The sequence below is a fragment of the Microtus oregoni genome, unplaced genomic scaffold (assembly GCF_018167655.1).
Source record: "Microtus oregoni isolate MIOR12 unplaced genomic scaffold, Mior012 000032F_ref0000030, whole genome shotgun sequence".
Lineage (NCBI taxonomy): Eukaryota > Metazoa > Chordata > Mammalia > Rodentia > Cricetidae > Microtus > Microtus oregoni.
Genome location: NW_024543091.1, coordinates 7,223,659 through 7,250,258, shown reverse-complemented (window position 1 = coordinate 7,250,258; position 26,600 = coordinate 7,223,659). Strand labels below are relative to the sequence as shown.

Sequence of the window (26,600 nt, the reverse complement as noted above, 5' to 3'; positions counted from 1 at the left end):
CCAGCCAGGGCTATACAGTGAGACCCTACCTCTAAATTAGGGTGTAGAGGGCTGGAGAAAAGGACTCAGCAGTTTGGTACCTAGGGCCCACATGACAGTCACAACTGCCTACACTTGAAGGTCTGAGGTCCCCTCTTCTGGTCTCTGAAGGAACTGCAGACAGCAGGGTACAGACACTAAACACAGGCAAACACTCACCCATCAAATATCTTTTTTTTTTAAAGGAAAATTGCTTATTAGCCGACCACACACCTAAGGGACTTGTGACTTGTGTTTCAGTTGTGATACAACAGGGTAACATGTATCTCTTTCTGTCTCTTTTGAGAAAGGATCCATTGAGATCCACCAGCCTCTCACCAGGTGCTGGGATTAAAAACCACCACACCCAGCTTGCAAGAAAAGATAATGCAATTCCAAATTCTATCATTGTCTGAGCCATAGCCTGGTAAGGAGTTTGGTGTTTTCGGCACCGCACACATAAATGACAAAGGTCTTCTCTTTTTCACCCATCCAAGTGTACTGGCTCAATCTTATCCATTGTTTTGAAGATGGATGTGAAGACAGATTATTTCCCACAGCGATTGCATTATCTCGCTACTTTTTTTTCCCCCTTCACATGTTTTAAATTCGAAGGTCTCCTCAAAAAGACCAGAACTCGGAGCGTTTCTTTAACATGTGTGGTGCCACGGGGATCAAACAGAATCCCTCACCAGCAGGCTGGGACGCGCTCGCAGGCCGGGTCTGCCATGGGGCCTTCTGAGGAAGGGGTTTTGTTCGTGCCCTGCCTAGGCCGGTGGGACGCCACGCAGGGCCCGCGGGCTGAAATCTCCCGCCACCCTCCCGGGGTGTGTTCGGCCGGTGCCGTGGGGGGAGCCCGGGCCCCAAGGGAGAGGGGCTGGGGCGGCGGCGGGGCGGGCCCGGAGGCCCGTGGGGGAGGAGCGGCGGCGGGGCTGCTGTGGCGACCGACGCTCGGCGGTGGCGGAGACCCACCCCCGTCCACATGGACAGTCGCCGAGGCCTGGGCTGATGCTCTGACGCCTGGGCGGGGTGGGCGGGCAGGCGGCGGCGGCGGCGGCGGCGGCCACTGCGGGAGCAGCGAGGGGTCGCGGGCGCCTGACGGTCGCGGAGCCCTCGCTCGGCGCGCCGCTGCGGCCATTTTACGGCCCGGGACGCAGGCGGCGTGTGCGCGTTCGCTTCGTTCTCCGTCCCCGGCGCCAGCGGCGGAGAGCAGCTTCACGGAGATCGGCGCGGCCGGTGGATGGGGAGTCGTGTGCCGAGGGAAGCCGGACCCGGGAAGCGCCGCCGCCGCCGTCGCCGCCGCTCACGGACCCCGGTAGGAGCCTGAGGAGAAGCAGCCCAGGCCGCGGGCCTCAGCGCCTCCCGTCCGCCCGAGACAGGCCGGGCCGCGTCGGCCAGCTTTTGTGTGGGGACCCGGCCCGGCGGGGACAGCGTCGCTCGCGGACGGCCGAGCCCGAGGCCCGCCAACCTGCGGCTGCTACCCTCCCGCCGCGCGGCCCCTGTTCCCCGCGAGCACGGCCGCGGTGCCGGCCATGGAGTAAGGAGGAGGCGGCGTGAGAAGAGGAAGATGGCGGCGGGCAAGAGCGGCGGCGGCGCTGGGCAGGCTGCTTTTCTGGAAGGTGCGTTCGCGGTCGGCGAACTCAGGGGAGGGTGGGGGTGGGGGGAAACTCGTGACACCGGGGTCCCCCGGGCCGTGGTACTCAGCTGTGTGCTCCAGGAGGGCCTGGCTCCGTCAGGAGGGGCCGGGTGGTCGATGGCGGGCGTTCGGGTCCTCCCGGCAAGGGCTCGGGCAGGCCGGCGCGAGACGGCGCGGTGGCCGCACTGGGAGCCGAGGCCTCGGGCGGCCTGGCGAGGGCCACGCCGAAGGCTCGGACTAGTCTCCCTTCTCCCTATTTTCCATGCTTGCCTAGGGGGTGAGAGGCGACTGCTTTCAGGTCTTGCTCAGCGTTCGTGCAAAGTTTCAGACTGCTGAGCTTTGGGGGGAATTGGCCGCTCCAAGTCGGCAGGGGAGAGGTAGTTGTCGTTCCCTGGCCTGCTGGTTAAAAAGCTGGTTAAAAGGCTGCTGGCCGCTGCCGTTGGGGTGCAGGTTAGACCCGGTGGTGTCCGATGATACTCTGATGAGATGTGTTTTGGTCATACTTCGTAAACCAGTTTAAATGAAAAAAAAAAAAAAGAAGAGAAGGAGCCTCACAGTGTCAGTTTGGGGACAGGCAGGGAAGCTGAAAGAGTTAGGGTGTTTCCATTTTTAGTCGCTTAAGAGGCAGAGTTAACTATTTTCAGTTGGACTAAGCCGGTTAAAAGGTGTGTTTTGGTTTGGGGTAGTGGTAAATGGGTAACGATACTGGCTTTTGCCTTCCCAGCACCGGGAACATGACGTTCACACGACTTTATTTAATTTTTCTGGTAATTGAGTTTATGAGTATGTTTAGGAAAATGAGTCTGCATTCCGTGCTTGTTAAGAATAAATACTTTTGCCGGGCAGTGATGGCACAGGCCTTTGATCCCAGCACTAGAGAGGCCGAGGCAGGTGGATCTCTGTGAGTTCTAGGCCAGCCTGGATTACAGAGCGAGTTCCAGGACAGCCGTGGCTACACAGAGAAATCCTGTCTCGAAAAACCAAACCAAAAACAACAAAAGAATAATTACTCTGAGTAATTTGAAAGTATTTTTCCCCCTGGGTGAAATATATCCAGGTCATGCTTTAAGAAATGATTTAGAAGCATTACTGGATTAAGAAGATATAAATTAAAGTTAAGAAAGAACCTTAATTTTCTGTAGGAGGGTGGCATAATGCCCTGCTCACTGCCTCTGGAGGAAGTACTCGGCTAATGAATGGAGGCTAAGAGAAGAGCGAAAATAATTTTCTTTATTCTTCATACTTGAGAATAGGCAAGTGGGAAAAAAAAGCTTACTTTGCCTTGCAAGCCAGACTTTATATAAAAAGTGATGAGACCTTTCTATTATTTTCCTCACAAGATAAGGAAAGCGTGTGTGTTTTCCTGAGTTCATTTCCTGTTACCTCCATACTGGTTTGACCATGTTAGGTAACCTACCAACAGATGGAGAGAGTAGTTTGTATTGCAGGTTGTGCTATGCCTTCTATTTTTTTGTTTGGAAATTGGAAACTCAAGCGGTGGCTTTCTGATGTTCATATTCACCAGGAAGAGGATTAGACTTGTGGGATTTTGTGAATTTTGGGCTTCTGTAGGCTGCTAACTCAGTTTAAATATGAGTGGATAAACACAGGGAGGGTAAAACAGGCACAAAGCCATCACTAGCAGGCTGATGTGACTGGCAGTGGCTTTAATTTATCCTAACTTCAGTGTCCAGAAATGCACAGATGTGGAAGTGTGAGTTCCACCTTGTCTCATTCAGTAGTGAAAAAAGTTTAGACCAGGCCAGCCTTGAACTTCTGGAATCCTCTTGCCTCAGCTTCTCAAGCACTAGGATTACAGATACGTGGTTTTTTAGGATTAATTATTTTTAAAACCTGTTTTTAAACTTCTATTTTCTGTGTATGATTTTTTTTGCCTGTATGTATGTGCAACCTGTACAAGCCTGGTGCCACAGTTAAAAAAAGAAGGCATGTGGAACTGGAAGCATGGATGGTTGTGAGCCACTGTATAGGCACAGTGGACTGGCCTGGGGTCTCTGCAAGTGCAGCAAGAGGTCCTGACCCATGAACCATCTCCCCAGCCCTTAGGTTTGATATTTTAAAGATCCCTATATTATGCTTTGGTTTCCTTTGACAATATTTTTCTTAACTCATCAAACATTTTTAGTAGCCTAGTCTACTTGGTTGGAATAAAACAGTGAATGAAGTACTCGAAGTCACTGCCTTCATAGAATGTGTATATTTTAATGGAAGAGACTGCCAACCAGTGGGAAAGAAACAAAGCAAAACAAAAACAAACAAAAACCAATGCATTTAAAACATTTTTCAAAACTTCTATCAGCTTTTTGAGGTCTGCTCAAACTTGACATGTGTCTGTAATGTCCTGATGCCACCTGTGCTCTACAAATCTGCATATGCATACATGTTTTAACAATTTATCAAATGATTTCTTTCTACTTTTCAGCCAGATAGAAATAAAAGCTCTATTGAAGCAATTAGCTTGTAGTTTTCCTGTCATATTCTTATATCTAGAATACATTTGCTGTTAATGAATAAACTAGATCATTATGATGTGATAAAGACTATGGAAGAGCCGGGCGGTGGTGGCGCACGCCTTTAATCCCAGCACTTGGGAGGCAGAGGCAGGCGGATCTCTGTGAGTTCGAGACCAGCCTGGTCTACAAGAGCTAGTTCCAGGACAGGCTCCAAAACCACAGAGAAACCCTGCCTCGAAAAACCAAAGGAAAAAAAAAAAGACTATGGAAGAAACATGGAGAGCAATGCAGGCGAATCTGAGTTCGAGGCCAACCCGGTATACAGAGCAAGTTCCAGGACAGCCAGGGCTACACATAGAAACCCTGTTTCAAAAAAACGAGAAAAAAAAAAAAAGGAAGGAAGGTGTCTTTAAAGAGGGGCTGCCGAGTGAACCCTTTAATCACAAGATACTCAAAGGGGTGATGCATATAAAGGTTCAGAGGCCATTTGTGGTTTCACTACTTGAAATTAAGGGAGAGAGGGGTAGAAGCTCTGTGGTACAGGATTGTGATTATGTCTTTTTCCAAGTAGTAGGAAGCCATTGGAGAACTGGGAGCAAAAAAAGTGTCCTAATATAATTTATATGTACATATATATTTGTCTGTGATGCTGCTTAGTAGTAGAGTGCTTGCCTAGCATCTGCAAAATCTTGGGTTTGATCTCCAGCAAGGAATATAACAGGGTGGTGGCTACCTGTAATCCCAGTGCTTGGGAGGTGGAAGCTGGAGACTCAGAAGTTTAAGGTTATCCCTGTGGGATACACAAGACTTTTTTTTTTTTTTTTTGTCACTTTGGCTGCCTTATCTGCAATAAATTACAAAAGTTCAAGAATAAAAGGGAAATGAATTACAAACAAAACAGTGCAGCAGTTTTGGTAGAAGTGAGCCTGACTTGAAAATTGGAAAAGGAGAGTCAGGGGGTTGAATAAAGAGCAGAATAGAGTAAGATTTATTCATGCAGTATCCACTTAAGATGAAAATAAGAAAGACTCCAAGATCCTTTTTTGAGGGTTGGTATGAGGTTCTGGGATGAGTGACGCACTGCTGGATTCTAGGTCTCAGGTGATGTCTGATATCTTTGCTCTAGGATACGTTCTAACTGTTAAGGAGACCCCAATTCTGTGTTGTTCTCGTGTTGAAGTGTCACGGATGCTCATCTACTGATGTACCTTTTCACCTGTCGCAGTGTCGCCAGTCTCTGTTCATTCAACATGCTGTTTAGTCGCTGCTTAGAGAAGAGGCACATGGTGGTTTCCCGAGTCTCCTGAATCATAATCATAAAATTACAACTGTCATGTATAACAAATGAGTTATTTATAATAAGCATTTTTATCATAGTCCCTTAAAGGGTGAATAGGAGGAGTGGTGGCGAGACAGAGCTTTCCAGGAAGAGACAGTAAAAATAAAAGGAACAAGGCACATTTGAGGGGGATGAAAACAGTGTCAAAAGGATGGTTCAAGGTGAGGCTGACATTAGCAAGTATACTTCACAAAAAAACAAAAAATACTTGAATCCTATGTGGAGACAGCTGTAGAGGGGTGGCAGCTTAGGAAAACCAGCTTGCTTATTCCGCTTCCCTTCTGGTGGTGTCTTCTCATCTGCTCTGTGGGACTCCGCTCTCACATTTATTTATGTAGTGCACTTACTTAGAGCTAGTTTGCTTTCTCTTTACCTTCTTTTCTGCAATCTGAAGTACATTTGCCATTCCATTCTCTCTCTCTGTGTGTGTGTGTGTGTGTGTGAGAGAGAGAGAGAGAGAGAGAGAGAGAGAGCGAGAGAGAGCAAGAGAGCTCACAAGTGCATGCATGGGCTCCTGCCTATGTTTGTTGAGGCCAGAGATCAAATTGCCTTCCATCACTCTACACCTTTTTTTTTTTGAAATCTTTAAAAAGGTTTATCTTCATTTATGTGTATGTACATGAGTTGTACGTGCACTACATGAATGCAGGAGCCGGCAAAAGTCAGAAGCAATGTTGGATCCCCTGGAATTGGAGTCAGAGATGCTGTCCTATGGGTCTGGGAACTGAACCCTGGTTCTCTGCAGGAACAAGTGTTCTTAACTCCTAAGACATCTCTCCAGCCCTTCTAAATGTTCTACTTTCTTTTGTTTTTAATGATGCATGTATGTATGTGCTCCTCTTTATGTATACAGATGTGAGCACATACTTGCCACAATGTACATGTACAGGTCAGAGGACAGCTTCAAGCCTCAGTCTTTGCCTTCTACCTTGTTTGAGATGGAGTCCCTTTTGTTGTTGTCCTAAACTCGGAACTTTCCTGACTGCCTATAGAAGAGCTGTGATTTTTGTGGGGTTTTTTTTTTAGCACTGGCTTTCGGTGATTTTGGAAATTGGAGCAGTTTCTCATGCTGGCTTATGAAGTGCTTTGCCCATTGAGCCATCTCCCCAGCCCTCAGCCTTATTTATTTACTTATTTATTTATTTAAACGAGCCAAGTATTTTATTTTTTCATTTCTTACATTTAAAGTACTCTTTGATAATATCATTAGCTTGAGATTCTTGCCTTAACCGTTATACAACTGCATCCAACCATTTCCCATTTCTTGTCATCAACCTTAATCAGGTTGATTTTTATTCTTGGCACAAAGTGCTTCCACCGACGTGACATACATAGGCTCATCATAGTTGTGTGCCAGCACACAAAGATAGGCTTGGGGCTTGCCCAAGGCTTTGGAAGCTTCACAGAGTCTTTATGCAAAACCATCATGGATGAGAAGTCTTTATCATTTCTTGTAGAATGTCCATGAAGCCTCCAGCAACAATGCCTTCCCGGACCATGGTTACTTGGAAAGTTGACTGTTGGGTGCACCTGTGCCTCAGTGCCAAGGAAAAACTCGACCTTCGTTTTTAATACAGAATCTCTCACTGAACCTGGAGCTTGTGATTCAGCTAGTCTGGCCAGGTTGGCAAATCCCCTTTAGAATCCTGTTTCTTCCTTCCAATGATGAGCATACAGGCATGTGCTGGTATATACAGCATTGCTCATTTTTAATAATTGATATGTAGCTACAGAACGTCCTTTACATAATTTTAATTAAAAAATTCTTGAGACTTATTTTATTCCCCGTAATGTATTCTTTCTTGGAGAATGTAGTTGAAAAAAATGCATGTTCTGTAACAGCTGAGTATTCAGGTCCTCTAGATGTCAGGTACATTAGCAAGTAGATAGTGTTTAAGTCTTCGCTTTTTGTGCTGCCCTTAGACTCTGTGGTAGATGACCTTGAAATTTTGAGCTATCCTCCCTCCCCCTCTTGTCTCTAAATCAGCAAAATGTTTCTGTCTCCAATAAGAAGTGTTTTCCATTATACTTAGCTATACTTTTATATGTAAAACTAGTTTAGAACTCAGTCAGCCTGCCAGTTTCACAGGACAGCAATTCTTAATAACTTCTGTTGAACTCAAACACAGTTTGTCCTTCCATGGAGTGTGGGCCAGGCCTTTAGGTTTACTCAGAAACAGTTCCAGGTTCTTTATTTAGTATTGCTTTTCTTCGGTGTTTGTTTGCTTTGGATGCGTTGGGGGAGGGGAGTTGTGAGTATGTAGCCCAGGATGAATGACTTTGTGTAGCTTAGCCTGTCTTCTACTGATGGACATTTTATGTCGCCCTGCCGCAGCTTCCATTGCTGGGATGTAGGCTGTATACTTGGTTAAACTGGTATTGATTTCTTTGTAGGAAGAGGGCAAGTGGCACGAATATCAGGATGCTGTAGCTCTTTGAACTCTACACAACTTTCTCTTTATCCCCTAATTGTTTTCCCAGCTCTCCAACAAAGTCATAGTGCAGTGGTCTCCTCCTATCCAGTTTCTCTTTGCTTGGTTTTGTTTGCCCATGATCACACGTAGTCTGAAAAGATCAAATGGAAATTCCAACAATAAACAAGTCATGCTTTTAAATTGCACTTCTGAGTAACAAGGTGAAAAATCTTGGCAACCATCCTCTCTATCCAGCCTTCGATGCTCCCTTCCCCCAAAGTTATTCCATGTAAGTCCTGGCGGACCTGGAACTCATAGAGATCCACCTCCCCTTGTGCTTCAGTATTGGAATTAAAGGCATATGTCCCCAAGCCCAGTTGTTCCTGTCTTCTATGTAATTTTTATATCAGTCACTTAATAGCTGCCTTGGTGATAAGATTGAATGTTGTACTATAACATTTCTTATGTTCAGTTTTATTTAAGGTTCAAGAGTGTGCTAGAATAGAGAAAAGGTCAGAGTTCTTTAGTTACTAAGAGAAAAACAACAGTAAGAATAAAAAATTTAAAGGCAGATTTGTTGGCAATTCAGACTAAGAGTTAGAGCCAGAGTGCAAGAGACATTGTTGTAGGGTTTGTGTCCACTGTGGTCGAACATGGTAGATAAGTGAAAGACTACTACTTTTCTCAAATTACAAGGGACAGGTTTTATGAAATTCAATTTTGCAGATTCAGAACAGTTCATGAATTATACAGAAAAACAAAACAGGGCTAGGGATGTAGCTTAGTGATAGAATGTTTGCCTAGCATGTGAGAGCCTGTATTCCCATCCTAGCACTGGTGTGGGGTGGAATAGATGAGGACATAAAACAAAGTGACATATCAAGTCGTTAGGCCTATGTTGATCAAACACTAATAGAGGATTTTCTGAAACTAGGCAAAGAAAATTAATGGAATTAACAATAGCTGGGTTATCATGAGGGAGAGAATCTTATGCATTTTGTGGCTATAGAAAAGTCTAATTTTATGTTATTCTCATGGTTATGTTCAGAGGAGTGATCCAGGAAGATAGTTCTTCTGCCAGGCTGGTATCCATGCGTGTGGAATCTGCAGTCACAATCGTCACTCGCAGCTTTTCCAGTTGTTGTTCGAATTCACCAGACCAATTACCTAAAAGACATCTAGACAATTCTTTAAATTTTTCATATCACACACAGCCCCAGATACTTCCATTCACAGCTAAGCTGAGCCAATTGCCACAGCCGCGGCTGTGCTTGCGGCAGCAGCAAGGGCAGTCAGAACTGGTAGCAGAGGGGCCAGCACAGAGGAGAGGAAGGGGAGGCAATCTTGCTTTCCCCTCCCTGGCTTTCCTCTGCCTGCTCCTGTCATTAGGAGTGGCTTTGCCATGACCCCAGAAGCAGTAAGAAACCACTGTTCCTTCAGCAGTCTCCCTAAATAACATACCCCAGCTGCCATACCCCCATGGCTCATTTATTCCTGTCAGCTGAGTGCATGGAAGACACTTTCTCCCTCATGCACCTCTTTGGCTTCCCTAGCAGCTCAGCTGATCCTGCTTCTGCTCTGAAAGGGCCCCGCTTAAACCAAGTTTTAGGGAATTTGGGCATTGTCAATCTGTCTGGCTACTTCCTGCTGAGCGGGGACGTTGCATTCTTACGGGTTTTTATTGCAATCTACTGCCATTTTCTAGTAGAGCTTGGACTCCGGGTGTAGAGTCAGAGGCTCCTCCCCACCGAACTGTAAGGTGGAGGCATGGTGCTGCTGCGTGCCACCCCACGTGATCCAGGCAGGTTGCCCCAGGCAGGGACAGAGGTTCAGGCCTACAGACCTCACCTCGTGCTGCACTTCTATGCCCTGAGGCAGGTCCCGGTGTTTGCAGCTTCAGTGCTGCTTGGCCTTGGAGCCACAGCTGCTCACACTCCACTGCTAACTCTGGAGGTCTCGGTAATTCAAACCACACCTGTTCAGTGGCAAAATCCAGATCTCTACCAGGCTTATCCCAGGATGACACATTAAGATTGCCAGAGACGGCAAACCAAGGGGCAATTGTGTCACCTTCAGTCAAAAACCTCTCCAATGCGCTCCGGAACAGCTCGTTAAGAGCTAGAAAAATCAGGTGTGATGTTGAAGCGCCCATTCTAAACTCCTATTCTTTTATTTTCATTTTAAACTGTCCACTTTGGTCGTGGCCCTCACTTTAAACCGTCCACTTTGATCGTGGCTCTGACTTTAAACCGTCTGCTTTGGTCGCGGCCCTATTACCCCCACTCTCCCTTCTTCTACCAGCGAGAGCGGAAAACCCGCTTTTTGTCGCGGATCCCCAATCTTTACCTTGAGGATTATTTGGTGCACCCCCTGACTGCAGCAAGTTCTGGGCTTTACGGAGAGAGGTTTGGAGGTTCCCCTACGGGCCACCAACTGTCACATTCAGCCCTCGTCCCGCAAGGATGACGTGACCACCGGAGCTCTTCTCACTGCAGTTTATTCCAGGACTTTATTCACAGCAATCTATCTCCTTCTCCTTTTCTTTCTCTCCTCTCTCCTTTTTTCCTCTCTCTCCTTCCCTCTCCTCTCTCAGGGCAAAACCTCTCCCAGCCCTTAAGTAGGCATGGGCTGCCAACCCGGAACTGCCAGGTGGGCACCGCCCGTAGGTTCACGCATATGCAGGCAGCTGATAATCATTGTGTGATCGTAGCATAGGTCAGGCCTTAGCCATCTCAGGAGTTGATTATACATCTCCATCAGGTGTGACACCACGCAGCTCACTACAGTAGGGCCTGACTTGGATGCTCTGATTCCAGATTGGCTTCATGCTGGAGTCCGCCTGGCAGGCCTGCTCCCTCTCCATGTAGTCTTGAGGTATCTTTGGGTGATTAGCATGGTAACAGTGGGCTTAGACTTGAATTGGGGAGCCAGGGACTCCACAGAAACTGCCTTTGGAGAATTTGAGAGTGACCCAGAACCATCTCAGACTGCTATTTTTTAAGGTTTCTGTTACTTTTTTTATTATCCCCCCCCCCACACACACACATATACCAGGATCTTGCTATGTATATAACCCTGCTGGCCAGATATTTACTGCATAGCCTAGAATGGTTTGAACTCAGGACAATCCTTTTGCCTCAACTCATCCTGACTTCTGGATTATAGTTTTGTGTCATTGTACCTAGACCACCTTTACTTTGGGGTTTTGAGGTTTTGTTTTGTTGTTTTTGTTTTTTTCGGGGGATGGGTTTCAAGACAGGTTTCTCTCTGTTTCTTGCCTGTCCTGAAACTTGCTCTGTAGGGCAGTAGGCTGGCCTCAAACTCACAGAGATATTCCTGCCTCTGCTTCCTGAATGCTAGGATTAAAGGTGTGCACCACCACCACCCAGCCATTTCTTTTTTTTTTTAAATATTTATTTATTATGTATACAATATTCTGTCCGTGTGTATGCCTGCAGGCCAGAAGAGGGCACCAGATCTCATTACAGATGGTTGTGAGCCACCATGTGGTTGCCGGGAATTGAACTCAGGACCTTTGGAAGAGCAGGCAATGCTCTTAACCACTGAGCCATCTCTCACTGAGTTACAGATATACACCTATATATACATAGGTATATATGCATTCTTATATAAATAATATTCACACTTATGTAATTGTTGTGCCTTTTTTTACGTAATTGTTGTGCCCCCCACTTTTTTTTTGAGATGGGGTCTTGCTACATAGCTGTGACCAGCCTGAAACTTAGAGATCCACCTGTCTTCACTTCCTGCATTAAGGAATATAGCTGGGATTGAAGGTGTGTGCTACCATACGTAGTGTTTATAATAAACAGCAAGCCAGATCAAACTGCATCATAGTTTCCCACACCTGGCCTGTTGTGTGCTTGGTGGAATGTCTAGATCTTGTGTGAGCAGATTCAGCTTCACTGTCCAAATTGATATCTGAAAACATTTCATCAGATTTTACGTTTTCCTTTTTTTAGATATCATCATCCTCTTACAATTATTTGATTTAATTTTGTCCTCTGATTGTCACATGGGACTTGCAGTTACAGTACTTCATACCAAGGCTGAATATTTCTTTGGTTGTATAAAAATTGTTTATTCAAGGTTCAAAATTACCGATTGTGTTCAGACCTGGCGCTAGATAGTTATAGTTAGCTTTAGTTGTAAACTTAACTTGGTCTATCTGGGAAGAGGGAACCTCAACTGAAGGATTGTCTCCATCAGATTAGCTTGTGAGCATGTTTTTGGGACATTTTCTTAATTGCTAATTGATGGAGGAGAGGTCAACCCACTGTGGGCGGTACCATCAGGATGCAGGTGGGCCTGTATTGAATCAGAGAGCAAGCCGAGCAAGCCATAAAAAGTACTCTAGTAAGCAGTATTCCTCCTTGGTCTCTGCTTCAGTTCTTGCCTTCAGAGTTCTGTCTTGAATTTCTATCTTGCCTTCCCTCAATGGTGAACTATAACTTATAAGCCAAATAAATCATTTTCTTTCTCGAGTTGCTTTTTGTTGATGTTTATCAAAGCAACAGAAAGCTAATTACAAACTTTTAAATTTAATTTTATTTGTGTGTGTGTGTGTGTCAGTATGTCTATGTCTGACTGCCTGTGGTAGAGGGGTCTTGTCTGCCTGTGGTGGCGATGTATGTGCACATGAGTTCAGGTGCCTGTGAAGGCCGGAAGCATTGTGTTCTTTATGGTTCCAGTTTCAGGTGCTTTTGAACGGCCACATGTAGGTGTTGGGAACCATACCTGCATTGATCGCCAAGCCATTTCTTCAGCCCCCAGCATCTGTATTCTATGATGGATTCTCTCTATTCTGGAGAATAATCTTTGGTTGAATTCTTTAGATTGAACATGTCCTACTAAAATAATTTATTTTAATCTTTTTATTTTTTGAGATTATAGTATAATCACAACATTTCTCCTTCTGTTTCCTCCCTCCAAACCATCCCCTGTACTGACTGCCCTTACCCTCTTTCAGGTTCAACTAAAATAGTTCCTACCTACGATTAAAATTATATATGTGTGTTAACATAAATGTGATGGGGGGTGCTCAGAGACCAGAAGAGGATGTTGGATCCTCTTGAGTAACATGTGGTTATGAGCTAGCAGATGTGTGCGCTGGGAACCAATCTCTTTAGCCCCTTTTTGCTATTTTTGTTGCATCTTTCATTTACTATTATCGCCTCTGTTTTTCTTCTTACATCACTGTTATTTTGGTGGAGAATATAGAAGAAAAAAATGTATTGAGCTAAAGAGATGGCTTTAGTGTTAAGAGTGCTTTCCTGTTATGAACAGGGTCCTGGGTTTGATTCCTACCAATGGAAGAAACTTTGTTTATAATTTAAGATAGTAACAAAACAACCAGTGTTACTCATAACAGTGTGGTGGCATGTAAATACCCAAGGATCTTTGAGGATTTGAACTTTCTGCCTGCTATGCATGACACGCAGTTTATATCCCCAGCACCACTTAGACAGGGCACGTTGCACTGTGCAGGTGGAGATGGCAGCTTTTCTCTCCTACTGTATTAAAGGTTGTGATGCTGTGAATATAACATCACAGTTGATGGAACCTTCGACACTTGAATGTAGAAGTGTTGGTTGGATTTCTCCACTTTCCATTTTGTTTGTTTTTTTTTTTGTTTGTTTGGTTCCCCCCCCCCCCCCCCACACACACACAGTCAGGGCTTCTCTGTATAGCGGGGACTGTCCTGGAACTTGCTCTGTAGACCAGACTGGCCTCAAACTCACAGACCTACCTGCCTCTGCCTCCTGAGTACTGGGATTGAAGATGTGTGCCACCACCGCCTGGCTCTCTGCTTTTCTAAATCCTCTTTTTTGTTTTCATGTGTTTGTTTGTTGAAATGAGCTAAGTCTGGCCTATTCTGAAGAAATTCCCTCAGGGGATATACATAAAATTATTTAAAATTTTTTCTAAGGAGAATGTGTCCTTTATTTGAGAGGTTAATATCTAACCAGTTCTGTAGTTTGTTTTTTTCTTATTTGTATATTTGTCTATGTGTATTGTGCCTGCATGTGGCTATATGCTCCTGTGTGTGCATGAGGAGATCTGAAAAGGGTATTGGGAGTCTCCCTATCACTATTTACCTAATCCTTTTGAGGGCAGGTCTCGGCCTGAACTTGGGGTTTGCATTTTCTCAGCTGTTTTTGAACAACAAGCCCCAACAATACTCCAGTGTCTGTCCACATTGTTACATGGATGCGGAGGTCAAAATCTGGTCTTCACAATTGTTCAGCCAGTACAATTTTACCCACAGGGCCTTCCCTCCCTCTAACCTCTGGTTTTTTAAACATGGAGCATTTATTGTTTGAGTCTTGACTAACATTCTCAATAGTGACTGACTGCTGCCATGTTATCCTCTTAGTTTGGGTAGTTCATTCACAAAACAGTATGGAACAAGAGTTTGTGATGTCCAGTATATAATTTTGGGTCTCATTTGACTGGCACTCTAGGTTAGTTTGGCTTTTCACTTTGGTGCCCCAGTTACACTTTTCTTTGTACTTGCTAAGTGTCCCGGTTTAGTTTTTGTTGCTGTTATAAAATACCATGATAAAAGTGGCTTAGGAGAAGAAAGGTTTAATTTAGCTCACAAAATTAGTTTACCATTGCTTGAATGAAGTCAGGAAAGCAGGAGATCGAAACACCTGGTCATATCTAGATAAGGGCAGAGAGAAAAATCATGCATATGCTCAGTTCCTTTTTTTTTCTTCAGAGACGGGTTTGGAGCCTGTCCTGGAACTAGCTCTTTAGACCAGGCTGGCCTTGAACTCACAGCCGCCTGCTGGGATTAAAGGCATGAGCCACCACCACTCGGCAGGTTTTTTTCTACAGGATCCCAAAACACAGGGATCTAGAGTGGATGAGTCCTCCCCAGCTCAGTTAGTACAATCAAGACAATTCTCCACAGATATGTCCATGGGCCAGTTAATCTAGGCAACCCCACAAGAAACTGCATCCCCACAAGATTCTAGAGTCTATTAGCTTAGGAACTAAAACTAGCCTTCACAGTAAAGTAGTAAATTTGCCACAGGCCAACTTCTAAAGAAGGCATCGTACTGTGAATGTCTAGTTGCAGCGCTTCCAAATTCTGATGCCCTTTGTTGACCAAAAAGGAAGCTGTTTTAATTATAGACTTCTATATCACATAGATTGTAAAAATTCTGGTCTCTTAGTAATTGAGGGTTTGTGTTTGAGAATGCTCTACCTAGTGTCTTTGTAGTGATGTTAAAGGTTTCACAGACTTCATCATTTGTCTTTGTTGACTTTTTGGGAGTGGGATGGGGTCTTTACTATGTATCTAAGGCTGTTTTCAAATTCTGTGTAGCCCAGGCTGGCCATGAACTTGTGATCTTACTTCAACCTCCGAAGTACTGGGTTGACTGATATTCACCACCATGACAAGCTCTAGATGAATTTCTCAGTGCTGGAGGCTAGACAGTGAAGTCAGGGTATCCAGATTCTTACCTCACACATGGCAACTTGTAACTATATCTTCCCATGGAGGAAGGGTAAACCAACTTCCATGGGTCTCTTTTTTTAGGATTTATCCCATCGCTGTGGATTCTGCCCCATATCTCCCAAATTTCCTACTCTTAGCACTATTATCTTTGGGGTGTTTTTTTTTTTTTTAAATCTGAATTCGGAACAGTCCTCACAATAATCAATCCTTCAAGAGGTCCTGTCTTTCTAAGGCTTGACTTAAGAAAATATAACTTTTCCTTTTTCTTTTTTGTCTCTTTCTTTTGCGTGCTGGCCAGAGAGTAAGCATGCTTTTTCTAGAACTTTATACTACTTTCTTATTCTTTCTCCAAAGCCCACCTCCCACTATTTGACTGCTTTTTTGCCATGTGGCTGTCTTACCTGCTGACTTAACTCAACCAACTTTTTCCCTTCCTGTCTCCATTTTTCTTCACTGGGAAGATGCCAAGATTTTCAGGTTGTCTGCCTTAAAAAAAAAAAAAAAACTAATGAATTTATCCTTAACTTTAAGAAAAAAAAATCTGAATTTTTGAGAGATGGATGTTTAGCCTTTTGGCATTGTAACCTACAGAGGTAATGAATGAGAATCATGAAATTAAGTAGAAAATAATCTCATAATATTTTTAGTAAGTTTGCAATTTCGTGTTGGGCTGCATTCATGGTTGCAGCCAATGGTTAGATACACTTTATATTTTCACTTTATTTATTTATGTTTTATGGTGCTGGGTTTGAAGCCAGTGTCTGTAGCATGGTGGACAAGTACTCTATCACTGAGCTTTTGCTTCCCCACCAGACCTTGTAGATGGATAGGATATATGTTGTCCTCGGTAATTCAAGGGGCAAGTCCAGATCAAAGGGTAGGTCATCACTAGTTACATTTTTCTTTTTCCTACCCTTTGGGTCAGTCTGACTTCTTGTAACATTAAGACCCTGAACTTAATCTTAAAGCTTAAACTCTAGAAAGTTAGACTTTTGTCTTGTGGCTCCAGGACAGATCTTAGCTTTTAAACGGCATTTATTTCACCCTTCCCACTTGTTGTGTGTTTTCTAATAATATCTCTGGTGATCTGGAGGATTCTGCTTATCAGATTGACTACCTTGCCAACACAGAAGGCCATGCTTTGTTTCTCTTCTGTGAGAAGGCAGAGGTGATTGAGTCTATTGAAAATGTTAGTGGCCGGATGTAGTTCTCATGAATAAATCAAGAGGACTAAATCAGGGGACTAATTTCTGGGATCAGTGATCAAAGATTGAGAGTAAGACTGATTTTATATATTTTAAATAAACATGCGTGCCCTTCCCCATTTTATTGTTTTAGTAATTTGTTTCTGTAGTAGACACAGACATATCTCATTAGAAAACCAACTTTTAATATGTTTTTTTTCCCCTCTTGGAGTTGTAAGTTGCTTACAAAAATAATTTTAAAAAAGCATTAAGATTAAAAAAATTTGCTGGGCGGTGGTGGCGCACACCTTTAATCCCAGCTCTCGGGAGGCAGAGACAGGCAGCGGATCTCTGTGAGTTCGAGGCCAACCTGGTCTGCAAGAGCTAGTTCCGGGACAGGAACCAAAAAGCTACGGAGAAACCCTGTCTTGAAAAAATCAAAAAATAAATAAATAAATAAATTAGAACAATCAGAGTTTGGGAAAAGCTCAAATTCTTTTTATATTCAGTAGTTACATTAATGAATACTTATTTCAGTTTGTTTTATTTCAGCTTTGGCTAGATCAGAATCTAAGAGAGATGGAGGTTTTAAAAATAATTGGAGCTTTGATCATGAAGAAGAAAGTGAAGGAGATGCAGATAAAGAGTAAGGATATTTCCCTCTGATACTTTATAAAAATGAAACTTTTCAGTAGAAAATCAATTAATACTTTGTGGAAAGTTTTAATATGGTATCTTTTTGCGGTAAGAAGAGATAAATCAGTATTTTGTTGGTAAATAATTTTGCTTATATTTCTTTATATTTATATTCAAAATGTATGTGTATGTGATACATGTTTTCTAATGACTGAAGAATGACTAGACAACACTTTTCAAACTCAAGTAGTCTTGGCTCCTCTTTAAAAGACAGCCTTTCTGGAATCAATCCGAAAACTTCTAAATTGTATATGAAAGATTAAGTCTTCTGTTTTCAGCTTGTGAACCTGTGACCACCACATCCACCTTTACTCACATTTCCACCAGGGAAAACACAGCAGTTTGGATGCTGTGTATAGGCATTGTCTAGATAGAAGTGAAAGCAGTGTTAATGTGCTTGAAGTCAGTGCTGTGTGAAATTTTACAAAAGAGGTGTGGGTTTTGTTGTTGCTTTTGATAGTGCCCTGTAGATCAAGTCAGGGCCTTACCTTGGAGAGTGCTCGTCCACAGTGTGCTTCCACTGCCTTTAGTAAGAGTTACAGTAGTACTTTTTGCATACTATGATAATCGTGTTGCAAATTCAATACTATTTTTAAGTTATTGGTTTACTGACTTCCTTTTTCACTGGCAAAAAAAAAGTTCAGAGACGTATAAATACACAAAATTTAGGCAGAGCTCTAAATATAATTTTATTTATTTATTTATTTATTTACTTTTTTGGTTTGTTTTCCAAACAGGGTTTCTCTGTCTAACAGTCCTGACTGTCCTGGAACTTATTCTATAGACCAGGCTGGCCTGGAACCTGTAGTATCCACCTGCTCTTGACTTCCAAGTGCTAAAAATTTAAGTTGTGTGCCACTGCATTTTTACAAATTTTATTTTCCTAATTTTTGGGGAGAGGGCCTCATTTTATAGCCCAGGCCAGGCTGTAGGTCCCTGTCTAGCTCAGAGTGGCCTTACCCTTGTAGCTGTCCTCCCTTGGCCTCTTAGTGCTGGAACTGCAGATGTGCTTCACCACACCAGCTCTTAAAGCATTATCACTCAAGTATGGTGGCTGAATACTTGGGGTTATTTCATGTCCTTTATTTTAGGTAATTTTATTTGAAAGAGAACTTTGAACTGATATATTTATTTCAATAAAGTCCCTTTTTTTTAATCATCCTACCCTTTTTTCTGGTTATTTTTAATTTTTTCCCATTAAATAGATATTTAATATTTACATAGTTTTTAAAAATGGGAACTAAATATGAAATTACTGCAGAAATACTTTACCTTTCAAACATTTTAAGACAATTTTTAGAAGAGAATTTTTTTTAAAATATTTATTTATTTATTTATTATGTATACAGCACTCCTTCCATGCATGTCTGCAGGCCAGAAGAGGGCACCAGACCCCACTACAGATGGCTGTGAGCCACCATATGGTTGCTAGGAATTGAACTCAGGACCTTTGGAAGAACAGTCAGTGCTCTCAACCTCTGAGCCATCTCTCCAGCCCCCTAGAAGAGAATTTTTGTATTAACATAATTATAAATGTTGATCTATAACAATGAAGCAAAACATGTTTTTATTAAAAATAGCTTGGAGTTTACTATATATACCAGAATTATCAAAAAGATATATTTGATTTTTGTTCTGGAAGATTTCCCACAGTTATCTTTTAAAAACGATCTATTAGGTGCCATTGTATGCATCTCGTGTATGGATTCCACTCTGCAGTTTATTGTGTTCCTTAGGGATTTCATTTTTTTGGTGATGTTGAGGTTGCTGGTGAGCTGTTAATGTAGTAGCATGATGGCCATTAGTTCTAGCAAAAGGTTGCTGTCTCCAAGGGTGATGTGATGTCATTGTGCCGGTACCTTTAGGATTCCTCTTTTTAGCTCATTTTCCTTCCCTTAGTAGTACTTTGCTTTTATTACTTTTCTGTTCTCTAGATGTCAATTCAAGACAGAAAAGGAAATAGTGCACATAACTAATTATAAAATATATAGCCTGACAAAGAAGATCATATGTTCATTTAGGGAGGGGTCAGCGGATTATCTTTTTTGCTCAGTGCCTAGATGTTCATAATTGTGTTGAAAAGCAGCCAGCTGTATAATGTTATGGTAATTTTATGCTGCCATGGTAAAGATGTAACAGGGAATGTATATATAGTTACAATATGGGAAGCCTAAAATGTTTGCCTGCCTGAGGCTTTGCAGAAAAGTTTGCTGACTCCAGTTGGATGAGCAGTGAAGTAAAACAGATGCATTAATGTGTGGACTGTAACTGTTGCTTAAGGTTTCTTCCTTTATTTTCTGTATAGTGGGGCAAATCTACTCAGTGTAGAAGATGAGGATTCTGAAACCTCAAAAGGAAAAAAGGCAAGTGTTGCTCAAAATATTTTTTTTCTTTTGTGTTATATACCCATAAAAGTTATTTAAAAGATTGGCTGAAAGTGGTAATCTGTACCTTGTAATCCTGGCACTTAGGAGTTAAAGAAATGAGGCTTGCCTCAAGTTCAAGGCCAGCTTGTCTATATAGTGAGTTCAGGCCAGCAGGGTTACAGAGTGAAGCTGTGTCATTTTTAAGGAGATAGATTTATAAGTAAGTCACCGTGCTCCTGTTCTCAACTCCAGACACAAATAGTTTTAATTTTTTATTTATCTCTATAGAAATGTCTTAGTTGAGCTTTCCATGGGTATTAAAAAATAGCTAGTCAACTTAATAGAGGAGGAAAATTGACTCTGCCTCAAGTTTGTTTTTGTCCACTGTTGCTTGGGCCTGTAGCAACATGGTGGAAGCACACAGCTTATGAGGCTCCTCATCCCTTGGCTACTGGGAACCAGAAAAGGAGCTGGAGCAGACATCTCTGTAGCACCTCAGGCCTTACTCCCTTGTATGGTTGGTAGTGTACTTACTGTACAAGTTTTCTAGTCTTGCTTTCACTTGGAGTTCTGGAGGCCATCTGTGAAGGTCCATAGAAAATAGCTCTGGGACTGGAGAGATGGTTGTTCCACGAACATGAGGTTTGGAATTGAGATCTCTAGGACTTCGCTCATGCCAAGCAAACGTTCTACAAATTGAGCCTCATCTTCTCCATTTCTTAGTAGTATTTGGCTTGTATTATTTGGAAAACTGAGTTGGGCCAAAACTATCATGTTGATTTTTATTAATAGGATTTTTTTTTTTTTTTTTTTTTTGGTTTTTCGAGACAAGGTTTCTCTGTGTAGCTCTGGCTGTCCTGGAACTCACTCTGTAGACCATGCTGACCTCGAACTCACAGAGATCCACCTGCCTTCCTCAATGCTAGGATTAAAGATGTCCTCCCAGCTGAACAGTAATATTCTGACCTATGAGATAATCATTCATAACTGGCTCAATTTATATTATATTTGTTACGACTATATTTCCCACTCCTCAATAATTTGGTGTATTAGTGACTAAGACCATAATTATTAAAAATTACTAGGAGAAAAAAGTAGATATGCTAGATATCTAAAATAGTAAAATAGTATTTGTGTTTTTTTAAAAAGAAAAGTGTGTGTGTTGAGTGTGGGTGCTTATGTGCTTGTGCTCCATAGTTGAGGTCTCTTTAGCTGATCTTTGCTTTATTTATTATTGAGGCAGAATTTCTTGCCTAGCCCAGAGTTTGCTGACTTGGCTCTATAGGTAGCCCCACTTTCCTGGTATCCTGTCTGCTTTCCAATGCTGGGATATCAAGTGGACACCATGCCTGCCTGGCTTTATGAGGGTTTGAGAATCCAGACTCAACTCCTCATCTTGTATAGCACGTGTCTTACAATTCTGTACTTATGGAATAAATATGTTTATGGGCCTGGGTGTGGTAGAGTGCTTGCCTAGCATACGTGAAACCATATAAACCAGCTATGGTGGTGCATGTGTAATGGAGATATCAGGATCAGAGGTTCAAGTTCATCTTCAGTTACATGGAAGTTATGCCGCGCGGTGGCATAACTTTAATTCCAGCACTCGGGAGGCAGAGGTAGGCGGATCTCTGAGTTCGAGACCAGCCTGGTCTACAAGAGCTAGTTCCAGGACAGGCTCCAAAACCACAGAGAAACCCTGTCTCGGGAAAAAAAAAACAAACAGTTACATGGAAGTTAAGACCAGTCTGGGATGCATGTGACCCTGCTTCAAGAAAACATTAAAAAGCCAGGCATGCTGGTCTTTACCTTTAAAACCATAACTGTGGAGGCAGAGGCAGGCAGATCTCTCTTAAACCAGCTAGGACTATACTAAATGCATATCTCCAAAATAAGCAACCAAAAAAACAAACCAAGATAATAAGTAAATTTTTTTTAAGAAAGAAAACAAAAGAATTGATAAATTGATTTTCCTGGAGCCAAATACTAAGTGTAATCAATAGTAAAGGATTCCTTTTTAAAGGGAAATGACAATATAATAAATGATAGTTTCCATGAGATTCATAGTTTCTAACTAAAGTAGTTAATATTCTGACAAAAGGTAAATTGGGAAGAAAGGGTTTAAGTTACCGAGAGTTGAGAGGAAGTGTAGTCATCAAGATGGGGAAGGCATGGCAGCAGGAGTGGGAGGCCAGGAAGTGGGGCGGATTATAAAACCTCCAAACCTGCCCTTGGTGGCATATTTTCTTTGGCAAGCCTATTCCATTTAGAAGTCCCACAACTTTCCATATTCAAACCACGACATAATGAAACTAAAATTACTGGTTATTTTGTTGCTGAGTGAAATGATCTATTCTTTAGAAATTGTAGGCATCAGAAATAAGAAATTTAAGAATTTTTCTTATATATACACTCTTGCTTTGATGTGACATTGGTAGATGTTCCCTTAATGTGTTTTCAAAAAAGATAACTCATTCATTTGAGACAGTATTGCTATGTAGCCTATGCTGACCTTAAACGCTCCATCCTCCTGCCTCATCCTTTCTAGTTCTAGTTTTACACTTGTACCACCATATCTGCCTTCAAAAAGGACTTTTTGAAAGTATACAGTTCTTTAATCAGAAACATGGTTGAGGGGCTGGAGAGACAGCTCATTAGTGAAGTGCTTGAGGACTTCAAATTCAAACTCTCCATCCTGCCTCTAGCTTCCAGGTGTTCAAGGACAAGAATGTATTTCTAAGCATGTGCCACTATTCTTTTATAGGTTTTTAATGTAAGTCTTTTGCTTATAGCATTTTTTGTTTGTTTGTTTGTTTTCAAAACAGGGTTTTGCTGTAGTTTTAGAGCCTGTCCTGGAACTAGCTCTTGTAGACCAGGCTGGCCTCAAACTCAGAGATCCGTCTGCCTCTGCCTCCTAAGTGCTGGGATTAAAGGTGTGCACCACCATCACCTGGAAAGCAAACTGAAGTTCTTGACTTTTCCCAAAGGTTGAATATATTTCATTTATTCTATATATTAAGAATAGCTTGCTTTGGGACTGGTGAAAATGACCCAATGCCTAAAGTCTCTTGCAACCAAGACTTATGACCTGAGTTTGTTATCTGGACCCACATGGTAAAAGGTTATGCCAGGAATCGAACCCTTATCTTTGAACATAGCAGGCAAGCATCTACTTCAAGAAAAATAGAAGAATGTCATTAACTTTATCCCAGTTATCTCTGTTCCTTTTGTCAGTTTATTTGTGCCTAAGAGAATTTCTTCTGTAGAGCCAATAAATGGTGCAATTTACTTTGGGCTAATGATTAAGACCATTACTTTATCCTGGTCTAGATTTCATAGACATTGGTGTTTTGTTTTATTTTATTTTTTAAAGAAATTAAGCTAGATGTGGCGGCACATGCCTGTTATCCCAGCAGGATTCTGAGGTTTGTTTTGAGTGTTAATCCTGTAAGGGCTATATACCAAGACTATATATGTCTGTGTGGGTATGAAATCCCAGTGCTGGGAGGAGTTGAGGAAAGGGAGTAAATATGATCAAAATAGATTGTATGATATTCTCAGTTTATATGCATTTTTTTAAGGAGGGAGAAGGAAGAAGATATTAAAATAGATAGGAAGGCCAAAGTGAGATGGCACTCTGGGTAAAATTTGCTTGCTACACATGGAGGAAAAAGAGAACTGCATACGGGAAATAAATAAATAAATAATGTAAAAAATAGTAAAATAGATATGTGGTTTTCTTTTATATTGGGGCTTGAGAGATGGCACAGGTTCAGACCCCTTACTGTTCTTAAAGAGGGACCTGGGTTCAGTTTCCAGCAGCACCCGCACCCACATAGTAGATCACAGCTCCAGTTCCAGGGGATCCAACACCCTCTTCTAGTCTAAGACCCCATATCCCTACACAGTACACATACATACATTTGGACAAAACACTCATACCCACTAAAAAAAAAAAAAAAAAGAAAAAGGAAACAAAAACTGAGGACCTGTTGGAAAGCAGCTTTTGCCTTATTCAGTGAATCGTACCAAAGATAGGTTGATTAAATATTGGGCATCTCCCCAGGCTCTTGTCAGTATGTTTATGTTAACATTTATAACTTGGTTTGTATTTATGTAGAAACTTTTTGATGCTGAGGAAGGCACATATTTTGCAGTACTGTCCTACTGATGGCAGCAGGTTTGTTAAGCAGTGGAAAAGTTAGTTCTTGTAACTTTTTGGGGGGAGGAGTTGTTTTTGTTTTCTAGAGAGGAAAGTAGCCCAAGATTTTTCTAATTTTACTAAGTGTTTTCGAGAGTTTTATATGGAAAGAAAAATAATATATTCCCTATTCCTACAAATTCACATTATCTTTGGGGAAAGAATTGAACCGTTTTCACTCAGGTCTGTCTTCTTCCCACTGTACCCCGTCCCCCTCTGTCTCCAATAGCTGTGCATATTTTTATCTTGTTCGCCTCTCCCTTCCCCTGCACAGCCTGGCCCACTCTTCCTTTTCCTCTTTTTCCAAAGCATGATATCCTTAGATCCAAATTCTGATGTCAAGATATCTTTAGCAGCCCATTAATGAAATGTTTTTTTGTACTTAGCTCCTTCACAGTCAAAAATTTCAAAGAAAACACAATAAAATACATAATCCAGACCCTCTGTGAATTTTCCATTTTTATGTGGCTTACTTTTCTTTATTTACTCTCTCTTTAAATACTTTACCCTTTTTTTAAAAGCATTAACTTTATTGTCTTTATTTTTTTTCTCTCTTCCAAGCCTACGTATAGCCATCCAACACTGTGACCCATTTAGAGGTCCTCTATGTCTGAATCTGTCCTATTGTGAATCTGTAATTCTTTATTATCCAGAAGCATTTCTTAAAATGTTAAGCACGTCTTAAAAACTTAAGTTGCGCCATGTAGAGGTAAATACAGTACATCCTGTTTCCTGCACAGTCTAAACCTTAACTGTGCTGTTATTATGATAATTACAATAGTTCCTGCCTGAGATCAGCACAGTTCAGCATGGCAGAGCCAAGCCGCTTCTGCATCAGAGCCATTTGGTGCCCCTGAGCTGCGCACAGTTCCAGGCACACAGCAGTCCACATTGCCATCAAGCAAGCCGTAGCACTTTACTCCAAATGCTCCGTTCTAAAGCTCTGACTCCTGCAGGAGCCAGACAGAGATTGTGATGGTGGCACAGCCCAGGAAGTGGCGTTTTAAAACCACAGCTTTTTTCCTGTTGCGGCTGCTGAGTCAGGGAAATTTATCTACAGCACGCCCTAGCAAACAGCAAAAAGCCGTGTTAAACTCTGTTTTTTCTGCATTTAAAATTAAGCTCACTCAGGTTTTTAAGTGGATTTAATTGGCCACGTTGGGCGCCGATTTGTAGTGATGGAGGCAAGCAGGCCTGCTTTTCGTCCTGCCCAGCTCCCGCACGGCTAGCTTAGCCCCAGAATAATTACACGGAAACTGTATTCATTTAAACATTGCCTGGCCCATTAGTTCTAGCCTCTTATTGGCTAACTCTCACATCTTGATTAACCCATTTCTAATAATCTATGTACCATCATAAAGTGGTGGCTTACTGGGAAGATTCTAACCACCATCCGTCTTGGTTAGGAGAAGCATGGTGACTGCCTCACTTCCCTTCTTCCCAGCATTCTGTTCTGTCTACTCCACCCACCTATGTTCTGACCTATCAAGCCAAGCAGTTTTTTTTTTTTAATTAACCAATGAAAGCAACAGATAGATAGAAAACACTCCTACATCATCCCTTTCTTTGAGACAGTATCACTTTAATAGCCTCAGCTGGCCTGGAACTCGCTGTATAGACCAGGCTAGCCTCAAATTTATGGCAATCCTCTTGGCTTTGCCTCCCAGTCTCCAGAGTGCTGAAATTAGAGCCCATTATGTCCTATTCACATTTAAATTTCTAAATTACATTTGTGTGAGTGTGTATGTGCACATGGCTCTTGTGGAAGTTGGAGAACTTGACACAGTCAGTTCTCCACTTTGACCATGTGAGTCCTGGGGGTCAAACTTCCAGTTGCCAGGCTTGGTGGTGAGTGCCTTTGCGTACCTAACCATCTCTCTGGTTTATTAAATGTGTAGCTCAGGCTGACCTTAAAATTGTGATCCTCCTGCTTCCACCTTGTGTGCCATCATAATTGGCTTTTTTTAAAATGAGTTTTTAGGTATTGTTTATAAATTACCATGTGATGTTGTTTATTGACTCTTTAACATCTATTGATCTTTTTGCAGTTACATCGGAGGTCTGAGATTGTTGCTACTAGTTCTGGTGATTTCATCTTGAAGACCTATGTAAGACGAAACAAGACTGACAGTTTTAAAACTTTGAAAGGCAACCCAATTGGACTTAACATGTTAAGCAACAATAAAAAACTGAGGTACATTTAAAAGTTGAAACAGTTCTTTAAAAATAGAAAGATTGATGTGTAGGTATTATAGAGAAGGTAAAGAAAAGTTTCTACTTTGTGACTAGAGGCCTTCCCTACCCCATTTCTTTTGAATTTGTCAGTAAAGCCAGGACATTCCTTAGATTCTTTGAATCTTAAAAAAGATTTTTTAGACATTCATGCATTCATTTCTTTATTGTGTGTGTGTACATGTGTACATATGTACATACATGTGCCATGATGTTGTTCCCTCCCCCATGTGGGTTCTGTGATTGAACTCAGCTTTGTTGGTTTGGTGGCACTTGCCTTTACCTACTGAGTTACTTTGCTAGATCCAGTCCTTTAAGGTTGTATTTTACACATTTATTTGTGTGTATGTGATGCATGCATGTGCGCTTTATGTGTGGAAGCTAGACAGAATACTTTTTTGAGACCTGGTCACTGTATAGCCCTTGGCCAGCCTGGAACTTACTATGTAGATCAGACTATTCTCAAATTCAGAGATCCAAATGTACTGCCTCTGCCCCTAATTGCTGCTGGTTAAAGGTATGGACTAGTATACTTGACCAATACTTTT

At 42.1% G+C, this 26,600-nt stretch overlaps 1 protein-coding gene across 5 annotated transcripts in view; it reads left to right on the top strand.

The window, feature by feature from the left end:
• The first annotated feature begins 950 nt into the window (after nucleotides 1–950).
• Nucleotides 951–26,600, top strand: part of Senp6 (SUMO specific peptidase 6) — an 87,037-nt gene continuing 61,387 nt past the window's right edge. For 2 of the 5 annotated variants that reach the window (XM_041679438.1, XM_041679437.1), the window contains exons 1-4: nucleotides 951–1,637; nucleotides 17,110–17,203; nucleotides 19,559–19,616; nucleotides 25,869–26,014. In XM_041679438.1, the coding sequence (XP_041535372.1) occupies nucleotides 1,586–1,637; nucleotides 17,110–17,203; nucleotides 19,559–19,616; nucleotides 25,869–26,014 (350 nt within the window). In that variant the 5' untranslated portion in view covers nucleotides 951–1,585. The remainder of the gene's footprint in view (nucleotides 1,638–17,109; nucleotides 17,204–19,558; nucleotides 19,617–25,868; nucleotides 26,015–26,600) is intronic. The other 3 variants (XM_041679441.1, XM_041679439.1, XM_041679440.1) reach the window with 2 other exon arrangements.